The sequence below is a fragment of the Poecilia mexicana genome, unplaced genomic scaffold (assembly GCF_051168715.1).
Source record: "Poecilia mexicana isolate PSO_F unplaced genomic scaffold, ASM5116871v1 scaffold_7, whole genome shotgun sequence".
NCBI classification, from domain to species: domain Eukaryota; kingdom Metazoa; phylum Chordata; class Actinopteri; order Cyprinodontiformes; family Poeciliidae; genus Poecilia; species Poecilia mexicana.
Window position 1 is genome coordinate 42,801 of NW_028263376.1, and position 23,870 is coordinate 66,670.

The window sequence follows — 23,870 nt, forward strand, 5'->3', positions numbered from 1 at the left end:
AGTGATTTACTAACACCTAAAATAGTTTAATTTATTTTATTCATTAAACAAAATATATTAACAAAACTCATCCAATTTAGAAAAAAACGGATGTTCTACTTCCAACAGCTACTCTTACTGAAATAACTTCAGTGTGTCACAATCATTTGACTTCATATGTCAAATGATTGTGAATTTTAAGCTAATTCGCAATCATTTGACTTTATCCATGTGCTTATTGAATGCCATTCTAGTAGAAGTAATAGTATTACTATTCAATAATTTCCAGCAAGTGAAGTAGAAATAACTTTTGTTGATTTGGAAAGCCACAGAGTTTAATAATTTGCATCATCACTCTAAAAGAAATTTGCTCCATTCCACATTGTCAGCTGTGAGATGTTCAAGGGGTTTCTTGTCTCACCACACAGCATCTTAAAAAGTTAGGTCTAAGCTTTAGTATAGCCTAGGATTTGCATTTTTGTTGTTTTTTGTTCTGTGGTTGTCGTAGAATAGAAATCTAATATCTTGTCCCTCAGGAGGGAAGTGTATTAGCAAGTCCGTAGTGAATTTACTTGGGTGTTGTATCATTTTCATGTTTCATGGTCCAATTCTGTTTCAGCTTATAGATTTTTACAGATTTCATATTTTCCTCAAGCTCCTGCCGATTGTTGGTGGAATTCACAGTGGATTCTGTGGTGAGCTGACCATGTGCAGCTGCAGCAAAGAAATCCTGTTGGACCCCAAACTAAATATCTAAAGTTTAAAGAGTGAAAACCCTCCTACAAAATGCCAAGTAATGATTATGCTCATCAACTGGTGTAATACAACTGTTTGGGATTTTAGGTAATTTAAACGGGAATAAATGTGGGGGCATCCTTCTTTATTCCTCAGCAGAAAGCGCATTTTCCTCAAACAGTTTGAATTTCTGAAACATTCAAATTGTTTGAATTTCACAAAAAGATTCAAAAGGTCTTTTTTTTTTTGTTCGTTTTAACATATGACTTTATATGTGGTTTCTTTGATGGGTTGAAGGTGACCGATGGCTGGGTCAAACATGAATCCACCTTTGGCTGTGATGGCTGTGGTGGTCCTCTCTGTCCTACTGGCAGGAACAAGCCACGCAGCCCCTGAGATGGACCCCTACAAAATACTAGGAGTAACCAGGAGTGCAAGCCAGGCAGAGATCAAGAAGGTCTACAAGCGCCTCGCTAAGGAATGGTGAGTTTTTTTTCCAAAATGCTATCACTCTCACTGGACTCTTCTCAGATCATAGCTAATGAACTTGTCCTTCTCAAGGCATCCTGACAAAAACAAAGATCCAGGTGCTGAGGACATGTTCATCAAGATCACAAAGTCTTATGAGGTTTGTCTACATACTTTTATGTCCTTTCATTCCAAGAAGCCAGACTTTCTTGTCAATTTTTAAAAAGACGTTTAGTTTTAATAGTTCTGCAGGCTTTCCCAACATGGTGTCATACTACTAGTGCAACAACAAATATTTAAACATCATATACATATTTAAACATTTTTCTACCCCCCCCGCCCCAATCAATAGACTGTACTGTATGACACCAATAGGTCCACCCTAACAGTACCGTACCGTTGTCCTACTGGTCAAAGAGGCCGTAGTATGGGTAGGAATATGGGTAGGAGGTAGGGGCTGCTTTTACATCAAAAATAGACAAAATAGTGTACTTCACCACACCAACTTGGGCTTGTGTCGCAGTGCTCAGTGGAAGTGAGGATAAAGTGAGACTTTCAAACCTACAAACATTCCTATCTAGCATGGTGGAAGCAGCGTCATACTGAGCATCTGATTTACTGCCAGAAAAATTTGTGTCAAAAAGGCATCATTAAAGACCCAACTCAACACTTGCGTCTGAACAATGCGTGTGTGACTGCAAAATGTCATCTAAGCTAATACCTGCTTGGTCTGCAATCCAGATCCTGTCCAGCGAGGACAGACGTGCCAACTATGACCGCTACGGGCAGACTGATGACACCCAAGCCTACAGCAGCAGCCGATACAGACATCGCCAAGACAACTTCTACTTCGACGAGTCCTTCTTCAACTTCCCATTCAACACTAAGAACCACAGGGACTTCACCGACAGCAAGTACACGCTGCACTTCAGCCAGTACGTCAGCGAGGTGGTGCCCGACAGCTACAGGAGGCCGTACCTGATAAAGATCACATCCGACTGGTGCTTCAGCTGCATCCACATCGAGCCCGTGTGGAAGGAAGTGGTGCAAGAGATGGAGGGTCTAGGTCTGAAATTCAACCTCTGAGCCACATAGAACTGCTTTAGTCGGTTGAGAAAATAGAAACGTATTTGTAAATGTCTTGGCTTTTGCAGGCGTCGGAATAGGTGTGGTCGACGTTGGCTACGAGAGGCGTTTAGCCAATCACCTCGGCGCCCACCGCACCCCGTCCATACTGGGTGTCATCAGTGGAAAGGTGACGTTTTTCCATTATGCCGTAGCAAAAGAACACCTGAGGCAGTTTGTTGAAGACCTCCTCCCTCAGAGAGTTGTGGAGAGGGTAAATATATCAGTGCCTAATCAGCCTGATGTACATTTCATCAAATGAAAAGAAATACACGCAGCGTTGTATATTTTCTGTACTTCAGATCACCGACAAAAATGAGCAGCAGTTCTTAAACAGCTGGCATGAGCTCAACAAGCCACACGTGCTTCTGTTTGATCAAGTTCCTGCTGTCCCTCTGTTGTTCAAAGTAGGTTCCAGTCATTTTGGTTAATGCAAAATAAATTTGAGGTTTCACGAATGTAGCCATGGCGGCTGTTAACTTGTGATTATGTCTTCGTAGCTGGCAGCGTTTGCTTACAAGGACTACCTGCAGTTTGGTTATGTGGACCAGGGCCTTGCGGAGACGGCCGAACTGCAGAAACGGTTTAACATTAACACTTATGCTCCGACCATGCTGGTCTTCAAGGAGAACACGGACAAGCCTGCTGACATTATACAAGTACTTTAAAGCAACACATGCAAAAATCTGATGTCTTTCTGTCATTGTTTGGTATTAGAGAGGTTTCTCTTAGCATGTAGTTAAAATGCAGCATCTCCTCGCTCTGCAGGCTAAAGGAATGAAGAAACAAATCATCGATGAGTTCATGTCAAACAACAAGTTCCTCCTTGCACCACGGCTCGTCAATCAGAAGCTCTTTGATGAGCTCTGTCCGGTCAAACAGTTCCACAGACGCAGGAAGTAAGGAGATCTAATTGATGTCAGTGTTATCACATTTTCAGGCCTTTCTTTTCTGAGTTTATTCCATTGGCCTCTGGTCTCCTCAGATACTGTGTTCTGTTGTTGACAACTGATGAAGAGACATATTCCTCTGGAAACCAGGAATTTCTCTCATTTGCATCTACCAACACAAGGGATGTTGTGAGGTTTGCTTATGTGTACCAACGGCTGCAGCAACCACTCTGTGACATCCTCATGCACAGTGAGGACAGCTCTCAGTCAACGCCGCAGGTACGGTGCCCCAAACAGCATGTACAAAAGCATCGTAACGAAATAGTACAAACATTTGAAAGTATTTAAAGTCTGCACTTAACATTGGTTTTGGGGATTTCTTCCACGCATTGTTGATTTCAGTCATTGAGCTTAGATGCTGGATGCTCCATTTTCCGTTCACTCTGGTTCATTCTGCGATGAAATGAGGGTCCAGTACTCATAGAGGTAGTGATAAACTGCAGTGCCTTTTCCATTATTGGTTCTTTTTGTTTCCAATTGGCATGATGTCGCCTGTCAAATGAGTAGGTTTTGTCAGCAACCCAGCAGTTACAGGACTATCGTGTTCTACCATTGCGATAGTGGTACCTTGTATCCTTCCTTCTATTTTCTTTCCTTCCTTCCTTCCTCACTTATGCTTTGTGCTTTGCTTCCTTCCGTCCTTCGGTCTTTACTTCCGTACCTTCTTGAATCTTTCCTTTGTCCGTCTTTGAATCCTTTTCCTTTAACTCCCTTCTTTCTGTCCTTCTTTAGGTTTTAATTTGTGGGTTCTTGTGTGTCTGTGTGTGCGTGCGCAGGTGGTAATACTGGAGAGGCGAAACACAGCCGGCAAAGCTTTGTTCAAGCCAGTTACGGCCTGGAACGGCAGTGAGGAGGACAAGCTGCGTCTCCTGGAGGAACTGGAACGACTTCAGAAGGACCCGTCCATCCTCATACATGATGCCATGCTGCCTGAACTCAACAACGAGTTTGCTTCGGTACGATCATTTTGAAGACAGTGGTTGCATTGCAGTGGTTACTTAAAGCCAAACAGCTGTTCTGTCTCTCAGCGCTGTTCGTATTTTTCCTCGTTAGATGTTTGTAGTCCGGTGGATCTATGCGTCTTATGACTACCTCTCAGAAGTTATTGATGATATTCTTCATAACAACTGGTAGGCAATCGCTTTTAGTTTTAAAGCATATTTTATGAGAGAAACTTTCCAACTGTGAAATTATTCACTTTCAGGCGTGAGATGATGCCTCTTCTGTCCCTCATCTTCTCTGCTTTGTTCATCTTGTTTGGAACTGTGGTGATCCAGGCCTTCAGGTGGGTTCTGCCTGTGGGGTTCTGAGTAAAACGCAAGAGACGAAAAGCAAAAACACGAGTATAATTCCTCTGGTTGCAGTGACTCCAGTGAAGATAAACAGATGAAACCAAAGGTGAAGGATGGAACCAAGGCAGAAAATGGATCATCAGGGAGGCAAGAATACTCCTCAAGCAACCATGGATTAAATTAAAGACTTATGCCTTTTTTTTTTTTAAAGCTTTGTGTTGCTATTCATTTCAGCCGACCTCCAAAAAAGAATTTTGTTGAGGTGACAGAGCTGACCGACATCACCTACATCAGCAACCTGGTGAAGCTGAGACCTGGACACATCAATATAGTCCTGGTTCTCACTGATGCCTCCAAAAATATCCTTCTTAGCAAGTTTGCCAAAGAGGTGTATTCTTTCACAGGGTAAACTCTCAATGAACTTTACGCGCCGTATGAGTTTTACGGGTGAAATTTAGACACGCGTTCTCATTACTCCTTTTCCTCTGCAGGACCCAGACGCTGCACTTCTCCTTCCTGAACCTCGACAAGCACGGCGAGTGGATGAGCACGCTGCTGGAGTACGCACAGGACGCGGCGCAGATCGATGCGGACGAGGATGACAGCGGGAGCCGTAAAACGGACTACACCGGGTTTGTGCTGGCCCTGAACGGCCACAAAAAGTATTTGTGTCTCTTCAAGCCGGTCTACACCGGAGAGGACCTCGACGGGAAGTCGTCTGAAGACGAAGCAGGGATGTCAGTGGGCAAGCCGAGGCCCGGTTCCCGTGACGGTCATCCTCAACGCAAATCCAGTCGGTCCCGCAGCACATCCACCCTGCAGATTCACCACAAGCTGGACCGTCTGGGGCTTTGGATGGAAAGACTCATGGAGGGCACCTTGCCTCGTTACTACGTTCCCGCCTGGCCAGGGCTTGATAAGATCACACCAAGTAAGTAGGTCGAAGTGGAAAGATTTCATCTTCAACTCCTGTGACATAGCTTCTGTTATGCAGGAGGTTTGGCTAGATATGCCCTGTTTTCTATTATAGACCTTTAATGGAGCAAATTTCTGATAAACAGAATAAACGTAAGTTAACCATTGAGGAGCTCTGTGAACGTGCTGATGGGTTCCCCTTCGAAAATAACCCCAAGGAAACTTTAGCGATGTTTATTCTTTATTTTTGATTCCCAAACACAACTCCTAACCTCTTAAGTTTCGCTGGTTTTTCTGTCTGAACCCCAGCTCCCTACTATAACTAAGAACAGGAGAGACGGACCAGAAACCCGGCACAGCTTGTGCCGATCACCCTCATCCTGGTGCTGTTCCCTGCTCCACTTTATCAACTCTACTCTGCAGCTGGAAATAATACCATGCCCCGCCATCACAGTCTCATAATACTGTGCTCTTTCTACACTTTAATCAGACAATAAAATGGAATAATAAAATCACTGTGGCCACCTCTGCTCCTGCTGACAATGGGTCAGCAGGTCAGAAGCTGTGCAACATAACCCATTTTCAGACAGTCACAGAAAGGCTGAAGATGGGGAATTTAGCTTCCTGCTGCCTCGTGTCTAACCTTTGTGCTGCTGTGGTACGAATCGCTTGTGGCTGATTTGTTGTTGGTTTTGGAAAGTTCCCATAAAATCCATGTAATTACTTAAGCAGTTATAAAGCTGTGTTTAAAGGAGAAAAAAACTGTGAATAAAGATGCATGAAACTAATATCTAATGTCTTGGCCTTTTTATGCATCTAAAAAATATATACATTTTTGGAAACAGATTATAATGCTGTAATGATCTGAAGGTGCACGCTGTGGTCTTCCTTGGTCCTGTGGTCCAGCAGAAAAAGAAAACACGCTCTTGCTTTTGTTAAGTGCAAAGTGTATTATACCTGTGAACATTTAACAAATGCGTTTTTCAAATAACCCTTCAGTAGCCTTCTCCTGCTTACATCAACTTAACAGACAGTAGCTGTGTGTAGCCTTGAACCCGACAGCATTTTTCTAAGACTTGCGTATTTTCTAAGAGACGCTACAGTGTACTGATACACCGTCCTCTGCCCGTGAGTGAAAGTGAAACAGTTTGATACTTTTTTCTAATAATTTAAACAGAGCTTGCAAATACTGTTTGAATTAGTTTGCTATTACTTACTACAATCATGTTGAGTTTGTATCTTAAAAACTGTGTCCTTGGAAACTCATTGAAATATTTATGTTATTTAATCCTGTGTGACATTTATATGAAAAAATATACTCCAGTAAATTGTTCCAGGTTGTATCAGATTCATTTAATGTGTTGTAATTCAATCCATTTTATTTGCCCAGGGCACCAAACGGGTTTATTAATAAAGACAAGAATTGTGAATTTATTTTGACATCTTGAGTCTCTTCTTTGGTATTCATGAAAAATTTGACGTAGTCGATCATTTTGGACAAGACAGTAAAATTTATTTCCTATATTTTTCTATTGATTTTAACATTTGTTGAATTCATTACAACAAAGGTTGTAATGAATACAACTTTACCACTGTAACATTTTGCTGTAAATATTTGCTGCTATTTATTAATGTTATTTATTTTTCTTATGAATTCCATTTAAAATATGCAGTCAAATTTACTCTTGTACCTTGTGTTGTTATTTCACTTGAGTAATTCAACGTTTTGGCTTCAGTGAGCTTAAAGCTGCAATTTTATATTATTATATTTTGTATTTTGTTCTGTTTTGTCCACAGTTTTTTCTTGAGCTGTTGATTCCATCCTTGGAAATTTGGGTTGTAGAAAATTATCCTTTTTCACATTACATGCTCTTTTCAATTGTTTACTGGAGGTGAAAACAGGCATACAAGTTCATTTCAATAATAGATGACAAAATCAGTTGGAAACCTCATATTAAACATTTACAGAGTAAACTCAGTAGAAGTATATCCATATTGGCTAGAGCTAGACATGTATTGAATGTTAAATCACTTCATATTCTATATAACTCTCTGATTTTACCATATCTATCATATTGCTGTGAAGTGTGGGGAGTTAATTACAAGAGCTCTTTACATCCGGTAACCGTCCTACAGAAACGAGCCATTAGAATCATCCATAATGTCGGTTATTATGAGCATACAAACCCGCTCTTCATAAAATCCAGAATTCTCAAATTTGACGAGCTTGTAGAATTTAAAATGGCTCAGTTTATGTTCAAAGTATCTAAAAAGTTGTTACCTGAGCACATACAGAGCACGTTTTCTGAAAGAGAAGGGGGGTATAACTTAAGGGGTCACTCAAACTTCAAGATCCGCAATTTTAGAACAACAAGAAAAAGCTTCTGTATTTCAATTAAAGGTGTAAAGTTATGGAACAAGTTACATGAAGATTTAAAACAAAGCAATAGTTTAACACAATTCAAAAGAAAGTACAAAGAGGTAATTTTCAATAGATACACATATGGGTGACAGAAAGCAATAAGGTGTGTATTGCAGATAACTTGGTGTAAGGGTTTAGAAAGACAAACCAGCATAAAATGGGAAAATGTATAGGTAAATATTAGTAACTGTTACTTCTGACTGCCACTTTGATTTTGATTTTTTTAATGACAGTAGGACTCTAAAGTTTCAAGTGTTTAGGGGTAGGAGTTTATAAGTTCTCACTTCTTCCTACCCCATTTTGAGCATGATATGTTAACTGAAACAAAAAAATCTGTATTTTCTCTTCTTTCTTATGCACTCCTTGTTACTGTGCACTATTTTATTTTTATATTTGTATCATGTTCGAATAAAATTTCATTTCATTTCCGGTTGCGAGATAGGGTTTTTAAAATTCTCAATATGCAATCATTGGTTGTTTTTCTAAATTAATTGTGTTTTGCAAGGAAAATATTACAATAACCACGTATTAAAAAAAATAAATCTGATATTGTTGGGGGGGGGTATGAGTTTTCCAGTGGGCGCTATAGCACCCCCTGGTGCCACAACTGAGAGCATGCAAGAGAGAAAACTTGCTCTCAGCGCTCTCTCTGAGAGCAGCAGCAGAAACTCACTTTCTGCTACACTGCAGCTAGCACAACCTGCGTTCAGAGGATGTGACAATTCCCATTTGAAAGCAGTAAAACTTTTCATGCAACGTAAAGGGCTATTTGTTTACAAAATATTGTATCAATCAATCAGTCAAATGTTGTGTATAGAACACTTGTCATACATTCAAGTCTAATACAAAGTTACAGAGGTTAAAAACAGAAAGACAGGCATTTAACCACTAGACACACAATGAAATGATCCACAAACAGATAAAACAGGTAAGTATTGTTAATAAACAAATGTGATTTATTAGTGGGAGGAAATCAATTGTAGAAGATAAGGAACTGTGGCAGCTCGTATTGATTAGAGAGGAAACACTGGAGAAATATTTCTATTATATAAAGAGAAAGCTAAAATTCATAAAAATGGTAAAGTCCATGCATTGTAAACATGCAAAAATGATAAATAACAATAAAATCTAGAATACTGAAGATGAATTATCTTCAAACACATAACAATGTTTATAATTATTAACAATTTTCAAATAAATACATTAGGAACATATAAATATATAATTTAAAAGTGGCAAAAACCAAAGTGAAATGGAAAATAAATACAGATGAGTAAAGTGATATGACACCATCCAACTAGCAACAACTATAAGAAAACAGGGAAATGATCAGCTCAGACACCCCAGGATGGTGACGTCCCTGTCCTGAGATTTCAGCTTGTTGGTGTTAATATGGTTCTGAGACGATCCCCTCACTTAGGTGAAATGGATCCTGATGGGGAGGAGGCGGATGGGATGAGGTCGTCATCAGGCTCCAAACAGGTTAAGTCCAGCTCGAGGTCATTGTTGGAACGAACCTTATCAGTCCTAACAAGGAAAATGGAAAACACAATCAATGATAATGCAGATCAACTGTGACTAAAACAGTGGTTCCCAAACTTTTTCTTCTGCGCCCCCCCCAGTGGTTTCCAAACATTTTCTGCGCCCCCCCTATGGATTACAAATGGCTGTCTGGTTGAAACGACGCGTGTGACGGGAAGGGACGGGGGTGTGCATCGACTTTTTGGGGGGCAAAATGAATATACGTAGCTGAAAATAGACACCAACATCGGTAGCCTACAAGGTACTTGTTAAGCTTAAGGTTCTGTATTGATATTAGCTAGTCATCTTTTAGCTAACATTACCTGCATCCAGCAGCTTTACTCAACTCAGTCGGTTAGTTTGGAGGGAAAAACTGTGAAAAGTTCTTTGCGTTTTGCTGCCGTGATTCTAACACAAACCTACGTAGCTCCGCCCAGCAGCAGCAGGTCTCCTTCACAGGTGGAAACCCAGCGCGAGCGTCGTAGCGCTCATGTTGCGTTTAAAGGCGGCTCGGAAAAACAGGTTACAACATGTTAACAACGGATTAAACAGTTTTAACTGCTGATAAAAGTGACAGAGGACACAAATATGGGAAGTGTGGAAGCCTCTACTGTATGAAATTGACAGAGGAATAACAGAGAGTTGGCCATTCTAAGGTAAAAACCCAGAGCATACAGTGTTCATGTTTTGTTTGTTTTTCATCCAGACGGCTTCCCGCGCCCCCCCTGCAATGACACGGCGCCCCCCGTAGGGGGCGCGCCCCACAGTTTGGGAACCTCTGGACTAAAGTACTCCATATCTTACCACTTAGTGGAAATGACTTATAACAATCTACATTCCAGATTTGTTTTCACCAGAATCTGTCCGAATATTTTATGAAACCTTTCAGAGAAAAATACTCCAAACATTCTGAGTCATTTAGATCATTGTTATGTTGGTTTAAGAGTGAATAATACACAAACCATTAAAGTTGCAGTATTAAACTTTTATAAAAATTTTGTTTTTTACATTTATGAAACTCACTGTGTTGTGACAGTATGTTATGAGACACATCATAGCTTGTTTGGTGCCCTGGGCAAACAACCCCTGTGGGCCATGATTCCATCTTTCCTCTCTGTTATTACCTACTTTCCTGTCTAACTGCTCTCAAATAAAGGCTGCCTGAGCCAAAAAAAAAACTGGTAAAAAAGAGATAATTTATTAGTTTCCTTCTTTTTTTTTTTAAAGTAAACTAAGTGATTTGTGTAAGACTGACTTAAATTTGTCATTTTAAACACACTTAATGTGTCTTAAAAAAGAAAAAAATGACGCAAAATACCCGACCTCCTGCTGGGTTTCAACCAAGGGTCCAAGATATTTTTTTTAGTCCTGACAAGATTGATTTGACAATTGAGTGTTGTAGAGACCCAGATGTGGATCAATCACTGAAGGTTTGGTGTCTTGGAGAGTTTTTGTGTAAGAGATATTACAGTTTTGTGTTTAATGGTGAAAGATTTCAAACTCTGAGGCCTGACCACGTCCCTTAAGCATGCATGGCCATGCCTTATGAACAAAATGATCAAGTTTGAAACTGATCGATTGAAATCTCTAGGAGGAGCTTGATCAAATGCGGAGGCTGTAAACGGCCAAAATATGGTCAAACTCGGCACTTCTATCCAAGATAGCCAACTCATACATAATTCTAAAGATATTAATAAAAACGTTATCAAAATTTTAATTTGTGCTTTTTTGGGTTTGAAGATATAAAAAAAAGTGTAAAGGTCAAAAGGTAGGAATTGCAGAGTTCATGGAGGGTGGGGATAGCGCAGTTAATAATTTGATGACCTTTATAGTAACCTTTTGGAGAACCTTCTTCTTTGCAACCTGCTAGTTAGCATTTGTGAAGAAATTCTCTGCACATCAGAGGTAAAGGGCCAGAAGAAGCTCTGCGGAGAGTCATATTGTCTTCCAGAGTCTAGGGAGGAAAGTCTTTGCTGCACCTTTTTATCATAATTTTGAGGCAGGACTTGAAACGCCAGACAACACGCCTGAACCATTTCCAGGAAATGTGTGGTGCTGAGATGGGAGCATCCTATCTTGGGAAGACACTCGTATTCACTGTTCTTTCTCAGAACACCCCATTTGTTCAGTCTCAATGCTGGATTTCATACACCTGTAGCTACAGGTGTATGAAATCCACCTGTAGCTACAGGTGGAATTCAGGTGGAACACCTGAATTCAATGATTTCGATTGGGATTCAAATACTTCTGGCAACATTGTGTCTTTGCGAAAGAACACATCATTTTAATTATTTCAATTACCTTTGTCTTTCTTCCAAGGCTAGCATGTCGGCTTCCCATAAAAAATGGATGACAATCACACCCATCATGTTTGTGAGAATATTCACCATGGTAGTGAAGTGGTCTCTGAAGGGGACATAAGAGGAGAACAAACTTGCTGTTATTCAACTATGTTTTCTTGAAGGTTTTCTCTTCCCCACTCTACAACAGTGAGCTCTTCTCCAGTTCAGACAATTCCTAGTAACATCAGTCACAAAGTGTAGTTTTATCAATCATTGCTCCCCAGGATCTCCCCACAAGTAGGCTATCCTAGACATTTGTTTATAATGCAAATTAAAAATCATGTCCTGGTCAAAAATAACTGCAAGCTTTTTGATAGCAGACCAGCATAACTCCATCCAGGGTGACGACACGGTTTGATGGTTAAAGTACTTCTTAAACACAAGTGGCAGGCTGTTGAGCATCAAGTTGAACTTACAGAAGCCATTCAAACACCACCAGATGGACAGCATCCTTTGCAGGGAGTCCCACAGATGTCAGAACCATGATAGTGGTCACAGCTCCTTTTGCTGGGACCCCTGCAGTTCCAAAGGTGACAAAGGCACTACACAAGCTGCAAACCAAACACAGACTACATCAACTGAAACACGCAATTGTGTCAAGCCTTTTCTCTTAACAATCCCAGCATGCACCTTTTCTCAATTCCAGACACTTCAAGGAAGCAGCTTACCAAATGGCGATTATCTGGCTGATGTCCAGCTTGATGTCATTTATCTGAGTAATAAAGATGGAAGCGATCACTTCGTACAGTGTTGTCCCGTTCATATTGATGCCGACGGTAATGGGCAATATGAGGCGGAGGAGTTTCTTATTGACCTTCACGTTCTCTTCACAACATTGAAGGGCAATAGGTAGAGTGGCGGTGCTTTGGCAGAAAGCACATCCTTTATTGGTGCACCGTTCATATGTGGAAACTAGAAAAGTGTCACTCTTTGACAACAAACAAACAGAACATCTCACCTGGATGAGATGATAAATGCAGTCATCATAGCCTTGGAGATCTTCCTGTAGATGTGAATGGGGTTCTGTCTGACTAACAAAAAAAAAAACGTGGGCAGAATAATAAAGGCGTAGCATCCATGTCTGAAAGAGACAACAAACTTTCATTAGAGTCATGCGCTGTGTTATCAAGACACAAAGAGCTATTCACTGGCCTTCAACTTTAACACTTATGAATTTTGACATGGTAAACCACATGACAAAATTGGTTGTCATGTGTTTGGGGGGACTAGATATGCTAATACATAGCTGTGCGTCATTGCAAAGTGCAAGGAAAATGATTCATTGTTGCACAGTAACATCCACGAAGATGTTTGTGCATCACTATTCAGCCTCAATGAGTCCATACTTTGTAGATCAACCTGTTGCTACATCTGTAGCCTGTTGGGTCATGTTTCCACCAGCTTTGCTCTTTCATAGACGCATTTGTCACATTGTTCTCTGCAAAATACTATAAGCTCAGATTAGATGGAGAGTGTTAACACAAAGCTTTCTGCCACATATTATCAAAAGGATATTGGTCTAGACCAGTGTTTCCCAACCCTGGTCCTCAAGGCCACTGACCTGCATGTTTTAGATGTTCCCCTGCTTCAGCACACATGATTTCAATAGTTTTGCTGAATTGCAATCATCTGAATGAGGTGTGTTGAAGCAGGGGAACATCTAAAATATGCAGGTCAGTGTGGACCTTTGTCCTCAAGGCACAATCAGTGATTTATTTTAAGCTCGGCCAATTAACCTGGTGTGCTCATGTCCACCCCCACGAGATGCTGCCCTGGGCAGTTGCACATGAGAAAAATCTCAGCAAAATCAATGCTACGCTTCTGTAAATACATTGAAAACAGTTTTCTTTCCTTCTTGTGTAGAGTTCAGTGCTGCCATCTCACGAGCAGTCATCTCAGTTTGGCAACAAAGTTGAAACAGACAAAGTGGACGTACGCCATACAAACCACTCCTGCAAACTTCACGAGTTTAAAGGCATCTCCCCAGTCCTCCACAACCAACACACTGTCTGTGATCAGGAAAAATACTCCAATTGGCAAATACCTGAATCAAAAAAACGGTCAAGAAAAAAGGTTAAATAAATGGGTCTTCCAAATTGATTTTGATTAACTGTTTGTCAAACAAGGTATCCTGCAAGGATGATAAACATTCTTTTCTGTCTACTTAGAAAGATTAAAGCAACTATTTCCACAATTTATTTATGTTGATCAAGCAAGACTGTTCTTTGTTTTAATTACTTACATATTTCTTTGAAACATAAAATCAAGGTAAATTTAACTTTGTAAATCAGTTCAAGCAGAACTTTGTATAATGCACTCAACATGGTTAATGTAAATGAAATATGCAAATACACGGTAAAATCTAATTAGTTCACCTAACTTAAAAAATTGTGCAAACTTATTGCCTCAAAAAAAAAAAAAATCATGTTTTTAAAACTTAAGATTTGATTTTTATTTGTTTCTCTGTTCAAACTTAAATATGGAAAGAAGTGATAGTTTGTTCAAGTTTTTATTTTTCTAAGATTTTATTAGTTCTTTGCAAAATTACATTCGGGGCAGAAAATCAATTACAAGTATTACAACAATATAATACACAAACAGTTCATTCATGGATTTCATACAAATTCTGTTAGATCTATTATTTTCAAAGGTTCAAAAACTGTCCAGGTATTTTCCACGTTAACATTTTGTCTTCACTTTTTTCACCCAAGGAGTTTTCCCAAATAAAATTTTTAACCAATGTAGCCTCACTTTTTGTTACAGTTGGTTTTTTTTTGTTTGTTTTGTTTTTTTTTTTGCTACTGTCAGTGTTGACCTCATCAAATCTATTTTTTCTGCCTACATCTCCAACAACAGCATTGCTTTTTGTTAACCTTTAAACATTAAAAACACACCATAGTGCATATTTTATTTTTCAACACAGAATCAGTTGCAGGTTTGCTTCAGCAGGAATGGAGTAAGGTCTGGGGACGTCCTGAACATTAAGCTTTAACTTAATTTAACTTCATACTTTTAAGTAGACACAGCAGTGTGTACTTGTCAGTGTACTTCAAATCACAGCTTGGGAACTCTTAGGTAGCTTAGGTTGGTGTCTTGAAATACAGAGAGAAGCACAGTAAAGATAACAAGATTGCTTTTTGTTTTGTGAATGAACTTAAAAAGATAGGCTCTTAGTACTTAATTTATTTTCTGAAAAAAAAAATGCAATTTTTGATAGGTACTTTTTCTCGAACCTATATAAAAGAACCACAGACAACTAACAATTTTGAACAAATATTTTTGACCTCAATACTGTATATATTTGTGTAAAGATACAAACTTGATTTTCTTTTATTGTTGATTTCACAGTTTCAGCTATGTTAAATTTACTTCACCACAGATTCATTTTTATCACAAACAGAAATCACATTTCTTTGATATTGTAATTTACTCTTATGTCTGACCTGAACTGATTAGAACATTTTGTGTATTAAACATATATAATTTGGTAAAAGCATGAAATTGTATACTGAAATGTTATCTTACCACAGGAACCAGACGACTATGATTTTTACTGACTCGTTGATGATTTGAATGAGCTTCATAGTGCTTTTTGCATTGTCTCCCACCCTGATTAACAAGATGCCGATGGTGAAAGACCAGATGATCAGTCCAATAATGTTGGCTTCAGGAATATAGCTGCCTACCAGTAGCATCTCACTGTCATTCTGCGGCTAGAAACACAAATATGCTGCCTCTAACTCTCCAAGAAAAGTACTGTAGTAGTACAGCACCATATTGGACAATACATATCACTTTTCCACAGTAAGTCACATTAAAGTCATTAACTTTGATGTATTTTATTTGCCTTTATTTTGTAAAAGACAAATCCAAAGTATAAGATAACTGTGAAATGTATAGAATAAATTCAAGGATTAGAAAAACATTATGCATATAAAGAGAAAAAAAATATTTGTGTATTTAGCTATGTAACCCATCCAATAGTCCTACACATTCAGTTATACACACTTCACTTGCCTTTCTATTGCAGGGAAGCAACAGACAGTCTTAATAGGAAGATGGATGACACTAAATCCCAAACAATCTAAGATCAAAACTTGTTTTTAGGGGGCCAGAAGAGTTGAGAAGATTCCCTTGGAGAAAAACAGTCACTCTAAATATACAACCAGAAGACAATGGATGGCTTTAGGTGAAAGCACAACCATCTGTTCGATTATTATGGTCAAATCCGAGCCTAAATAGAACAGAACATTTATGGCAAGATGTGGAAATTATTCTACCCTCTGTCCAAAGAAATGCTATTGTTGTGTTATCTGGTGTTGTCTAAACCAATAGTACAAGTGTTTTGAATGGTTGCTTGTCTCTGTGTTCCCCTGTGATGTGCCCCCCCTCCTGCTCAATGACTGCTACAGAAAGGCACAACTGCCCCTGAGGTGAGCTTAAAACAAACACCACCTCTCCTTTCATGTTTTAAATTAAAGCCATCCAGATTTTTCTTCCTCTTCACAGTCAAGTACTCTTTTTAGTGTTGGCTGACTACTTAAAACCTAAACAAAATACTTTGAAGTTTGGGGTTGTAAAGTGACAAAACGTGAAAAAGCTCCAGGGCTATCAATGCTTTTGGAAGGTGCTCTAGAATAAGAACGATAAAAAGAAAATACTCACCATTGGGATTACAATTTGATCTTTTGAAAGATAAACAACCTCAGTCTTGTACTGAGAAAAAAAAAAAAAAAGAACTATTTGTAACCTTCCAGACCCAACATAGGAAGTTGCACACTGAGCTGTGGTTCTGAATAAAAACATACCTGCTCAAAGAAAGCCTGAATGAAGCTCTCTGGAAACATGTTCCTGTGGGAGTAAAAAGAGAGTCAGAAAAAAAACTGAGCTTGTAAATGTGAAAGACACAAACCGTGACAATATTATTTTCACCAGAGTTTAATATTATCATTTCACATCTACCAAGACAGTTTTAAATTATAGTCGCTGATGAAGATAACCTCTATTTTTATTTCTCTATGCAGTAAACTGAATATGCTGAAAAGCAGGAATATTGTTTGAAACGGATCACTAGAAGAAAATTAACAAAAAACAGAAATACAAAATGCAGCGGTCTGAAATTAAACATTAGACTCATCCCCTGTCTAAAGCAACCTCAGTCTCAGGAACTATCTGCCACTTCAGCCGGCTCTGCTACATATAAGATCAGAAAAAGGACTATTAGTAAATGACTTCACTCATTGATGTTGATGTTCCTGACAGACACATGGTTGGATGACAATACTGAATCACCTCTACTAATCGAATCTGCGCCTCCTAATTACAATTTTTTAGGTGAGAATAGAAACCGTAAAAAAGAAGAGTCGTGGCCTTTATATTTAAGAATTTCAGAATTTCATAAATTCTAATGAAATCTTTTTAGGTAATTTTACCTCTTTGGAATATCTGGGAATTGAGGTAAAAGTCCATAGACTCTTTACAAAGAGTTAGTGATATGTAGAAAACTTCTTCATTGGCTTTAATGAGCTTTTATCTCTTATATATATCATTGATTATGTTTATGTTTAATAATTTTGGGAGATTTCAACATCCATGTTTACAAGCCAGAAGATATTCTTGATAATTTTGGTCTGACTCAACATTTTACACAAGCAACACTCAATCAAGGATACACACTGGACCTGTTTATCAGTCAGGGTGTGAATATTTCCAATGACTGTAACTGTAAAACCATTGCCCTGTCTGATCATTTAGCTGTTATTTTTTAAGGTACAATCTATGGAGGACCAAAACCGACATAAGAAATAAAAGCATAAATATATGCTTAGTTTTTCTTTTTCCTTACACATGAGTTTCCATCAAGTAATGTATATATTTTCTTTTTTATTTCCCCTAAGCATGCGTTTTTGTCAAGAAAAATAGATATTTTGCTTTGTCTTTATTTGCTTCTCCCTTTTCTGCTCACTGTATTTCCGTTTGCTGTATTTCTGCTGCATCGTTATGTTAATGAGGAGAGCTGCCTTCTATGTCTGCTATTGGTCAATAGAGCTTTGGAAAAACGTTGTGGGGCGTTTAGGTGCAGTCGCTCGGTGCCATCTTTGCAGGCCACAGACCAAAACAAACTTTATCTCGGTGGTTTTATTGTGTTACCGACTGCAGTGAGGTTAGTTTCGAGTTGGATATTGGATTTTCCATACGTTGGTTACGTATTGTAACCCCAGATTCTATGAGTATAGGCGCAGCCCTTTAAGGCTATATGAAATAGATTGGGTTCGTGGTGATCTGTTTCTGGGTGGTAATTCTGTCAGTGGTGACGGAGATATAGTCCAGTACAAATGAGGCGTGCTGCTCCACAGTGGGTTTCACATGTTGGCGAATATCGTGGTGTGAGGAAAAGGGAGAGATGGTCCAATTGTCCAACGTGGGGGACGGGTGTTGCTTTATGTGCTCCAGCCAAATGGGAGTAAACATGGTCCAGAGCCTTGTCCCCTCTAATGTTGCAAGTGACTTATTGGCGGAATTTGGGGAGGACTATCTTCAAGTTGGAGTGGTTGAAATCACCAGCAACAGTCAAAGCAGCCTCAGGGTGTTTGGTCTGGTGTTTGCTAATGGCTGCATGAAGTTCTATCACAGCCAGCTTGTCATTAGCATCCGGGGGGATATATGCTGTCGTGAGTATGATGCAAGTGACTTCTCTAGGGAGATAATAAGGTCTGCATTTGACCATTATAAACTCCACATTGGGTGAGCATTGTCTCTTGTCTGTGCACCAAGCTTTTTTTTTTATATAAATGCACAAACCTCCTCCGCTGTTCTTGCCGGAGATCTCTGCTATTTTGTCAGTTCAGTGTGTATGGTATCCTGCTAACTCAATAGCATTGTCAGGGAAGCTATTGTTAATCATGTTTCAGAGAAAAATAAGACATTTGAGTTCATAATCCGTCTGTTATCGGTGTTGGGGAGCCATATTTCATCCATTTTGTTTGCCGGAGAATGGACATTGACGAGGAAAATGGTGGGTAAGGCCAGCCGGTGTGGCGTAAGCTTTAGCTTAGCTCGTAGCCCTCCACGTGTACCCTGCCTTTGTTTGCGCTCTTGGTGCCATCTGCGTGCACTGGCCAGGAAGTGTGAGCAGCCCCTGGCATTCTGGAGATCTCTGTGATTAGTTGGAGATAAAACTGTTGGAGTTTTGAGTCCAAATGTCCAGAAACTCCTGTCTGCTGTAGAACAGCAATGGCGAGCAATTCTGGATGCATAGTCCAGTCAAAAGTAAATAGAAAATCGTTAATTCTTGAGAGACCCGAGCCTTGCGTTGTTCATGCGTCACCACAGTTATGTGTAACATTCACCAACATTATGATGTGTAACGGTGGCACTTGACAAAATGTAATGCTTCAATTGTTGCCTGTGTGTTCTATGATTTTGGATTTTGTGTTTTTATGATGTAAAACACCTTTATCTGCCTTGTTGCTGAAATTTGCTATATACAATTAAACTTGAACTGAATTGAATTAAACACTTGTCCTCTCACCTCAATATATCCATGAAGATCAAATTCATAGAGAAGGGAACAATAGTATCCTCTTCATCAACTCCCAACTCTGATCCCACACCAGGCCTTATTGTGATCACCAGAGACAACCCTGCAACACAAAATCTCAGGCAGGATGTCAAAAGCAACTAGAAAAATTGCTGTTCCTTGCAAAACTGTTGTGAGAATGCATACCTGCAGGATGAACACTGCAGTAGATGCCAGAGAGAGTAAAAAAAAAAAAATATATATATATATATATACACAGACAGAAATGAAGGAAGTTGAAAAGAGAGATGAGTCAGAGGAGAGCTGAAGACAAAAAGACCAGAAGAAAGCTGAACACAAACAGATCTAAGCAAAGCAGAAGAGGGAAACACAAGGAAGAAAATGTTCCCGGAGACCTGTGCTCCGAACGCCTGTGCTCCGGGAAAACTTGAGAGAAAACTGCAAGATCTACAGCAATTACTCTAATATTTGCTCAAAGCAGACACCCCTGGCTACATTTTGATGCATAAATTATTTCTGTAGAGTGAAAAATGTATGAACAGCAGCATTTTGAAGAATGCATTCTCACTTGATAACACAACAGACACTATGATACTCTATAAATCTACGTTAAAGTACACTGCACTTTATAAAGTTACCATAAGCTGCGGCATACAAGGTAGATCCACAGACGAAGGCTCCTGTGATCAAGCCTGCTTTCCTGGACATTTTGGTGTGTAATCCAGTTACACCTGAGAAAAGAAAGCAGAACCAGAATTTCATCTGATTCCTGAGCAAGAAACAGGATAACATCCGAGTTCATATGTGGCCTAACAATAGTCTAAATGTCTGAACTGATCTTCATCTTCTAACACCTTTAGGTGACAAGAAATAAATTCTTGTGAATTAGACTCATTGAGATCTAGACACATATATAAAAAAGTGTTTTTAGCAATATTCATACAGAATATCCACAAAAAAGTGAGAGAACACCTTTCATATCTATCTCTATAACAATAAGTTAATACATTAAGAATTTAGATTTATATTTAGCTTGCCTGCAAGCACGCTTGTCACAATGAGGGGGAGAGAAAACATCTTAAGCACATTGAGAAGTATATTCCCTGGAATTTGGATCCACCCTTTCAAAGCAGAAGTTGGGCCAACTGTAAACCTCAGCAGAAACCCAAGGCCTACTCCTATGGGACAAAAAAAAATAAAATAAAAAATCACAATCATAACAAGCATAAAAACACCCCCAGCACCATCAAGATGTAAAAACAACTTTCAGTATGGCATACACACAGCAGCTGTGAGAAATATGTGGAAGTGCTTTAATATAATGGTAAATTACATACAGCTATATTTTTCAAAGTTTGTTCAGATTATTATCTATAGGCAACATTGTATTGTATGAATTAGTAAAACAGAGTCTGCCATTTATTTTCTACAGATGGGTAAAATAGCGACTAACTTCATGTCATTTACACAGTAGATTCAATAACTGCAGGAAAATGAGTGAAAGTTGGCAGAAAAAAACAAGGTTCACTGTAATAGTAGAACATGGCCTACAATCATACTCAGTAAGTTAGAATATGTGTTCTAATGAGACTTGTTTATTTGAAAATAAACAAGTCTTTTAAAAATATCCTGAAACATACCGTACTTATTTATTTTTTTTTATTAAGCCCATATCTCCAAATTAAACATACTTTGTATTGTACAAAAATGTTAAATAATGTGTTTTCATTGGGTGTAAGTGCAGTAAATGGGCTCTACAGCGGTGTGAGTGGGGCCAGAGCGGAGACATGAAGGAGAGGAAGGCAGGAAAATGTAACAATGAGCCCTTCCAGTTCTCGCGGTGGATTATCGCGGGACCTTCTCTTCATCCGTAGAGGAGTGGCGAGATTTGACGATGAAAACAAACCCCCATGAGGTGGAGTCATTGTGGTGAAAGAAGTCATTTGACTGACGCCACGTTTCTGTTTCACCGTCATGCTAAAAATTATCCAATTAATCAAATGATGGGAAAGAAAAAAAAAAAAGCTTTTCAGCACAGCAAGTCAGGAAATACACTTCCGGGTGTACACTTCAATTTGTATTCTAAGATATTTGTAAGAATTCACCTGGGCAATTAGTTGATTATGGATGACCACTGGGGTATTGCTTTAGGGACAACAACAACAACAACAATAATAATAATAATAATAATAATAATAATAATAATAATAATAATAATAATAATAATAATAAGTTCCTGTGATTCTTGGACATTACACACCCGGAATAATGTCCGGGAGTATACTCACACCACTGAAGAATTTATTTAAATCTGTTGTCGGTGACTAAATGTGATCTGAATTGAGGCAAAAATAAATAAATAAATAAATAAATGAAAATCTTAACGTAATTTTTTTGGTGTAATACAGTGTATTAAGCTGCAGTTCTTAAGCGTCCAGAAATATTAAACACTTCATTTGCATATTAAATTTAACAAATGTCAAAGTACGTTTTAACTTATTTCAGTTAAATGCCAGGCTAAACACATCTATTTAACCGCTAACCTCCGTCTCACCAGCAATCCCACCACAAAAATGAATTAATAATAATAATAAAAAATAAAAATAAAAAATAAAAAAAATCACAGAATGTTTGGCAGTAGCAAAAAAACTTGGTAATTACCTAAGGCAACGGACAACAGGCAAAAGACCTGAATTAGGCTGTCACTCCTTTTCATCGTTTCTCTGGTCCAGTCAGACAGATGCACCAGTCTGTCGCAGCCGTTCACGATAATCGGTTGCTGTTTGGTGTCCAATGCTGGGTAACCAGATGAAAGTTGTCCCACTTTTTAAAAAATGCCCCGGAAAGCATATTCTGTCTCTATGGATACATTGGTAAAATAAATAACACAATCTGAATGCGTTAGAAATATTCTTGTTTAAATATATTTAAACCTATGTATTTAAAAGCGAATCTGACTCGACTTGTTCATTTGTTACTTCATAGAAACAGCGTTTAGGTGATGCAAAAAAAATTCTGATCTAAGAGGATGTTGTTCATTTTGGCATCCAGTCCTAAGATTCTTTTTTTTTTTTTTTGGAAAATGCCCGGAAAAGCCTTCCCGTGTCTCCTTGGATACCTTGATTTTGGTTCAAATACTCAACAGAATTTATTTTAAAAATGAAAAAGTCAACATGTTTCGACTAAATTGTTTGGTTTATGGACTATTTACTCATGAAACTGGACATTTTAACAGTCTGAAAAATATAGTTTCCTTACTTTAGAGTGTTAGCCCATAACACAAGTTGCCGTCAATGCTAAGAGTTATTTATAGTAATAACGTGATAAAACATTTTCTGTTGAAAGAACGGGTGATGTGATTTGTTACTCAGTGTCAAGGATCTTAACTGGTGAAATAAGGATGACATTTCTGTTTTGAGAGAGTACATTTAAGAGAATCAGTTTTATTTAATTTAGAGTTGAATAAAAGATAGGTATGTTATGTAAAAAGAAATCAAGTTTAGTTTCCATGGTAATTGTTATAAAAACTAATAATTTGAAATGTATTCTAACTTTAACCGTCAGCTGTACTCTCGTAACCCAATCATCATCTACAAATGATGCATTTGAAAGAGTAGAAGTACAATTTGCTCAGAGGACATTGTGATTTTATATAAATGTTAAACATGTTTTAAAAGCTCTTTCTCTAAAACAACGAATGAGAGTTTATTTTTAACTAAGCCCATAACTCCAAATTAAACATATTTTAAAAACACTGGATACATTTTCGAAACCAATTAAACCCTTAGTTTCGTGTAGGAGTCCGCTGTTTCGCAATTTTTGAAAAATTCACGTGTGAAAGCATATTTATTTAGTTCCACACTGAGTTTAGATGTCTATTCCTACTGTATAGGTACGTTCATATAGGTCTTTATTTATATTGTAGTGATGGAGGTGGTAGATACTTTTGATTCTGAAAAATTGTAGGGTTGGAGAGAATGTAATTCAAAGATAGATTTTTTAAAATGAAAATACATTTAATATTACAAATTTACATGAGACCAATAAAAAAGCATGTAGATACATAAATGCGGGATTAATAAAAAAGTTTTTTTTTATTTTTTACCTGTTTAAAGATTAAACATGTTTAAAGATTAAACCGGTAAAAAGATTATTATTAGGCAAAAGTAGATTTACTTTCCGAGTGCGCACATCTGATTTAATAAAACTGATCTTACGCACTTTAACCACTAGATGGCGCCAAAACACTTCTCACAGTATCCTAGATCTGTGAGACGAACTTCAGGCCCATAGATCAGCCAGCATCAGTGGTAAACACAAACCATTTGAGATTTTTACTGGTGCTGATTTATGACACATGTCACAAAGCGGTTATAGGATCAAACAACATCAGCGATTTAAATATCAGGTACTGTTAAGGAAGAAAATTCTAAATTGGTTAACTTTGGAAAAAGTTTGGCTCTCTCTTCCTCTGGATCCCAGGTCCTCTCGGAGGGCCACGTGTGGCCACAAGGAAAACAGCAATGCGTGTTGACGTCACAGAATTACAGAGTTTAATCCAATATAAGACAATGCATAAAC

General features: G+C 38.4%; 2 protein-coding genes across 2 annotated transcripts; one reads left to right on the plus strand and one right to left on the minus strand.

The window, feature by feature from the left end:
- Positions 1 to 1,018: 1,018 nt before the first annotated feature.
- Positions 1,019 to 6,898, plus strand: LOC106905170 (dnaJ homolog subfamily C member 16). Its single transcript, XM_014969806.2, has 14 exons — positions 1,019 to 1,197; positions 1,276 to 1,342; positions 1,924 to 2,248; positions 2,337 to 2,521; positions 2,610 to 2,714; positions 2,808 to 2,966; positions 3,076 to 3,206; positions 3,293 to 3,476; positions 4,034 to 4,213; positions 4,311 to 4,387; positions 4,462 to 4,542; positions 4,622 to 4,696; positions 4,784 to 4,954; positions 5,041 to 6,898. The coding sequence occupies exons 1-14, from the start codon at positions 1,019 to 1,021 to the stop codon at positions 5,486 to 5,488; spliced, it is 2,367 nt and encodes a 788-aa protein (XP_014825292.1). The 3' UTR covers positions 5,489 to 6,898.
- A 1,923-nt stretch (positions 6,899 to 8,821) lies between these two features.
- Positions 8,822 to 22,180, minus strand: LOC106905174 (excitatory amino acid transporter 3-like). The gene is made up of 13 exons (XM_014969815.2): positions 21,951 to 22,180; positions 20,327 to 20,467; positions 19,928 to 20,020; positions 19,281 to 19,392; positions 16,558 to 16,600; positions 16,415 to 16,465; positions 15,275 to 15,462; positions 13,686 to 13,793; positions 12,708 to 12,830; positions 12,418 to 12,612; positions 12,166 to 12,300; positions 11,709 to 11,813; positions 8,822 to 9,413 (listed from the first exon to the last, which is right to left on the minus strand). The coding sequence occupies exons 1-13, from the start codon at positions 22,003 to 22,005 to the stop codon at positions 9,299 to 9,301; spliced, it is 1,464 nt and encodes a 487-aa protein (XP_014825301.2). The 5' UTR covers positions 22,006 to 22,180; the 3' UTR covers positions 8,822 to 9,298.
- Between the last annotated feature and the right edge of the window lie 1,690 nt (positions 22,181 to 23,870).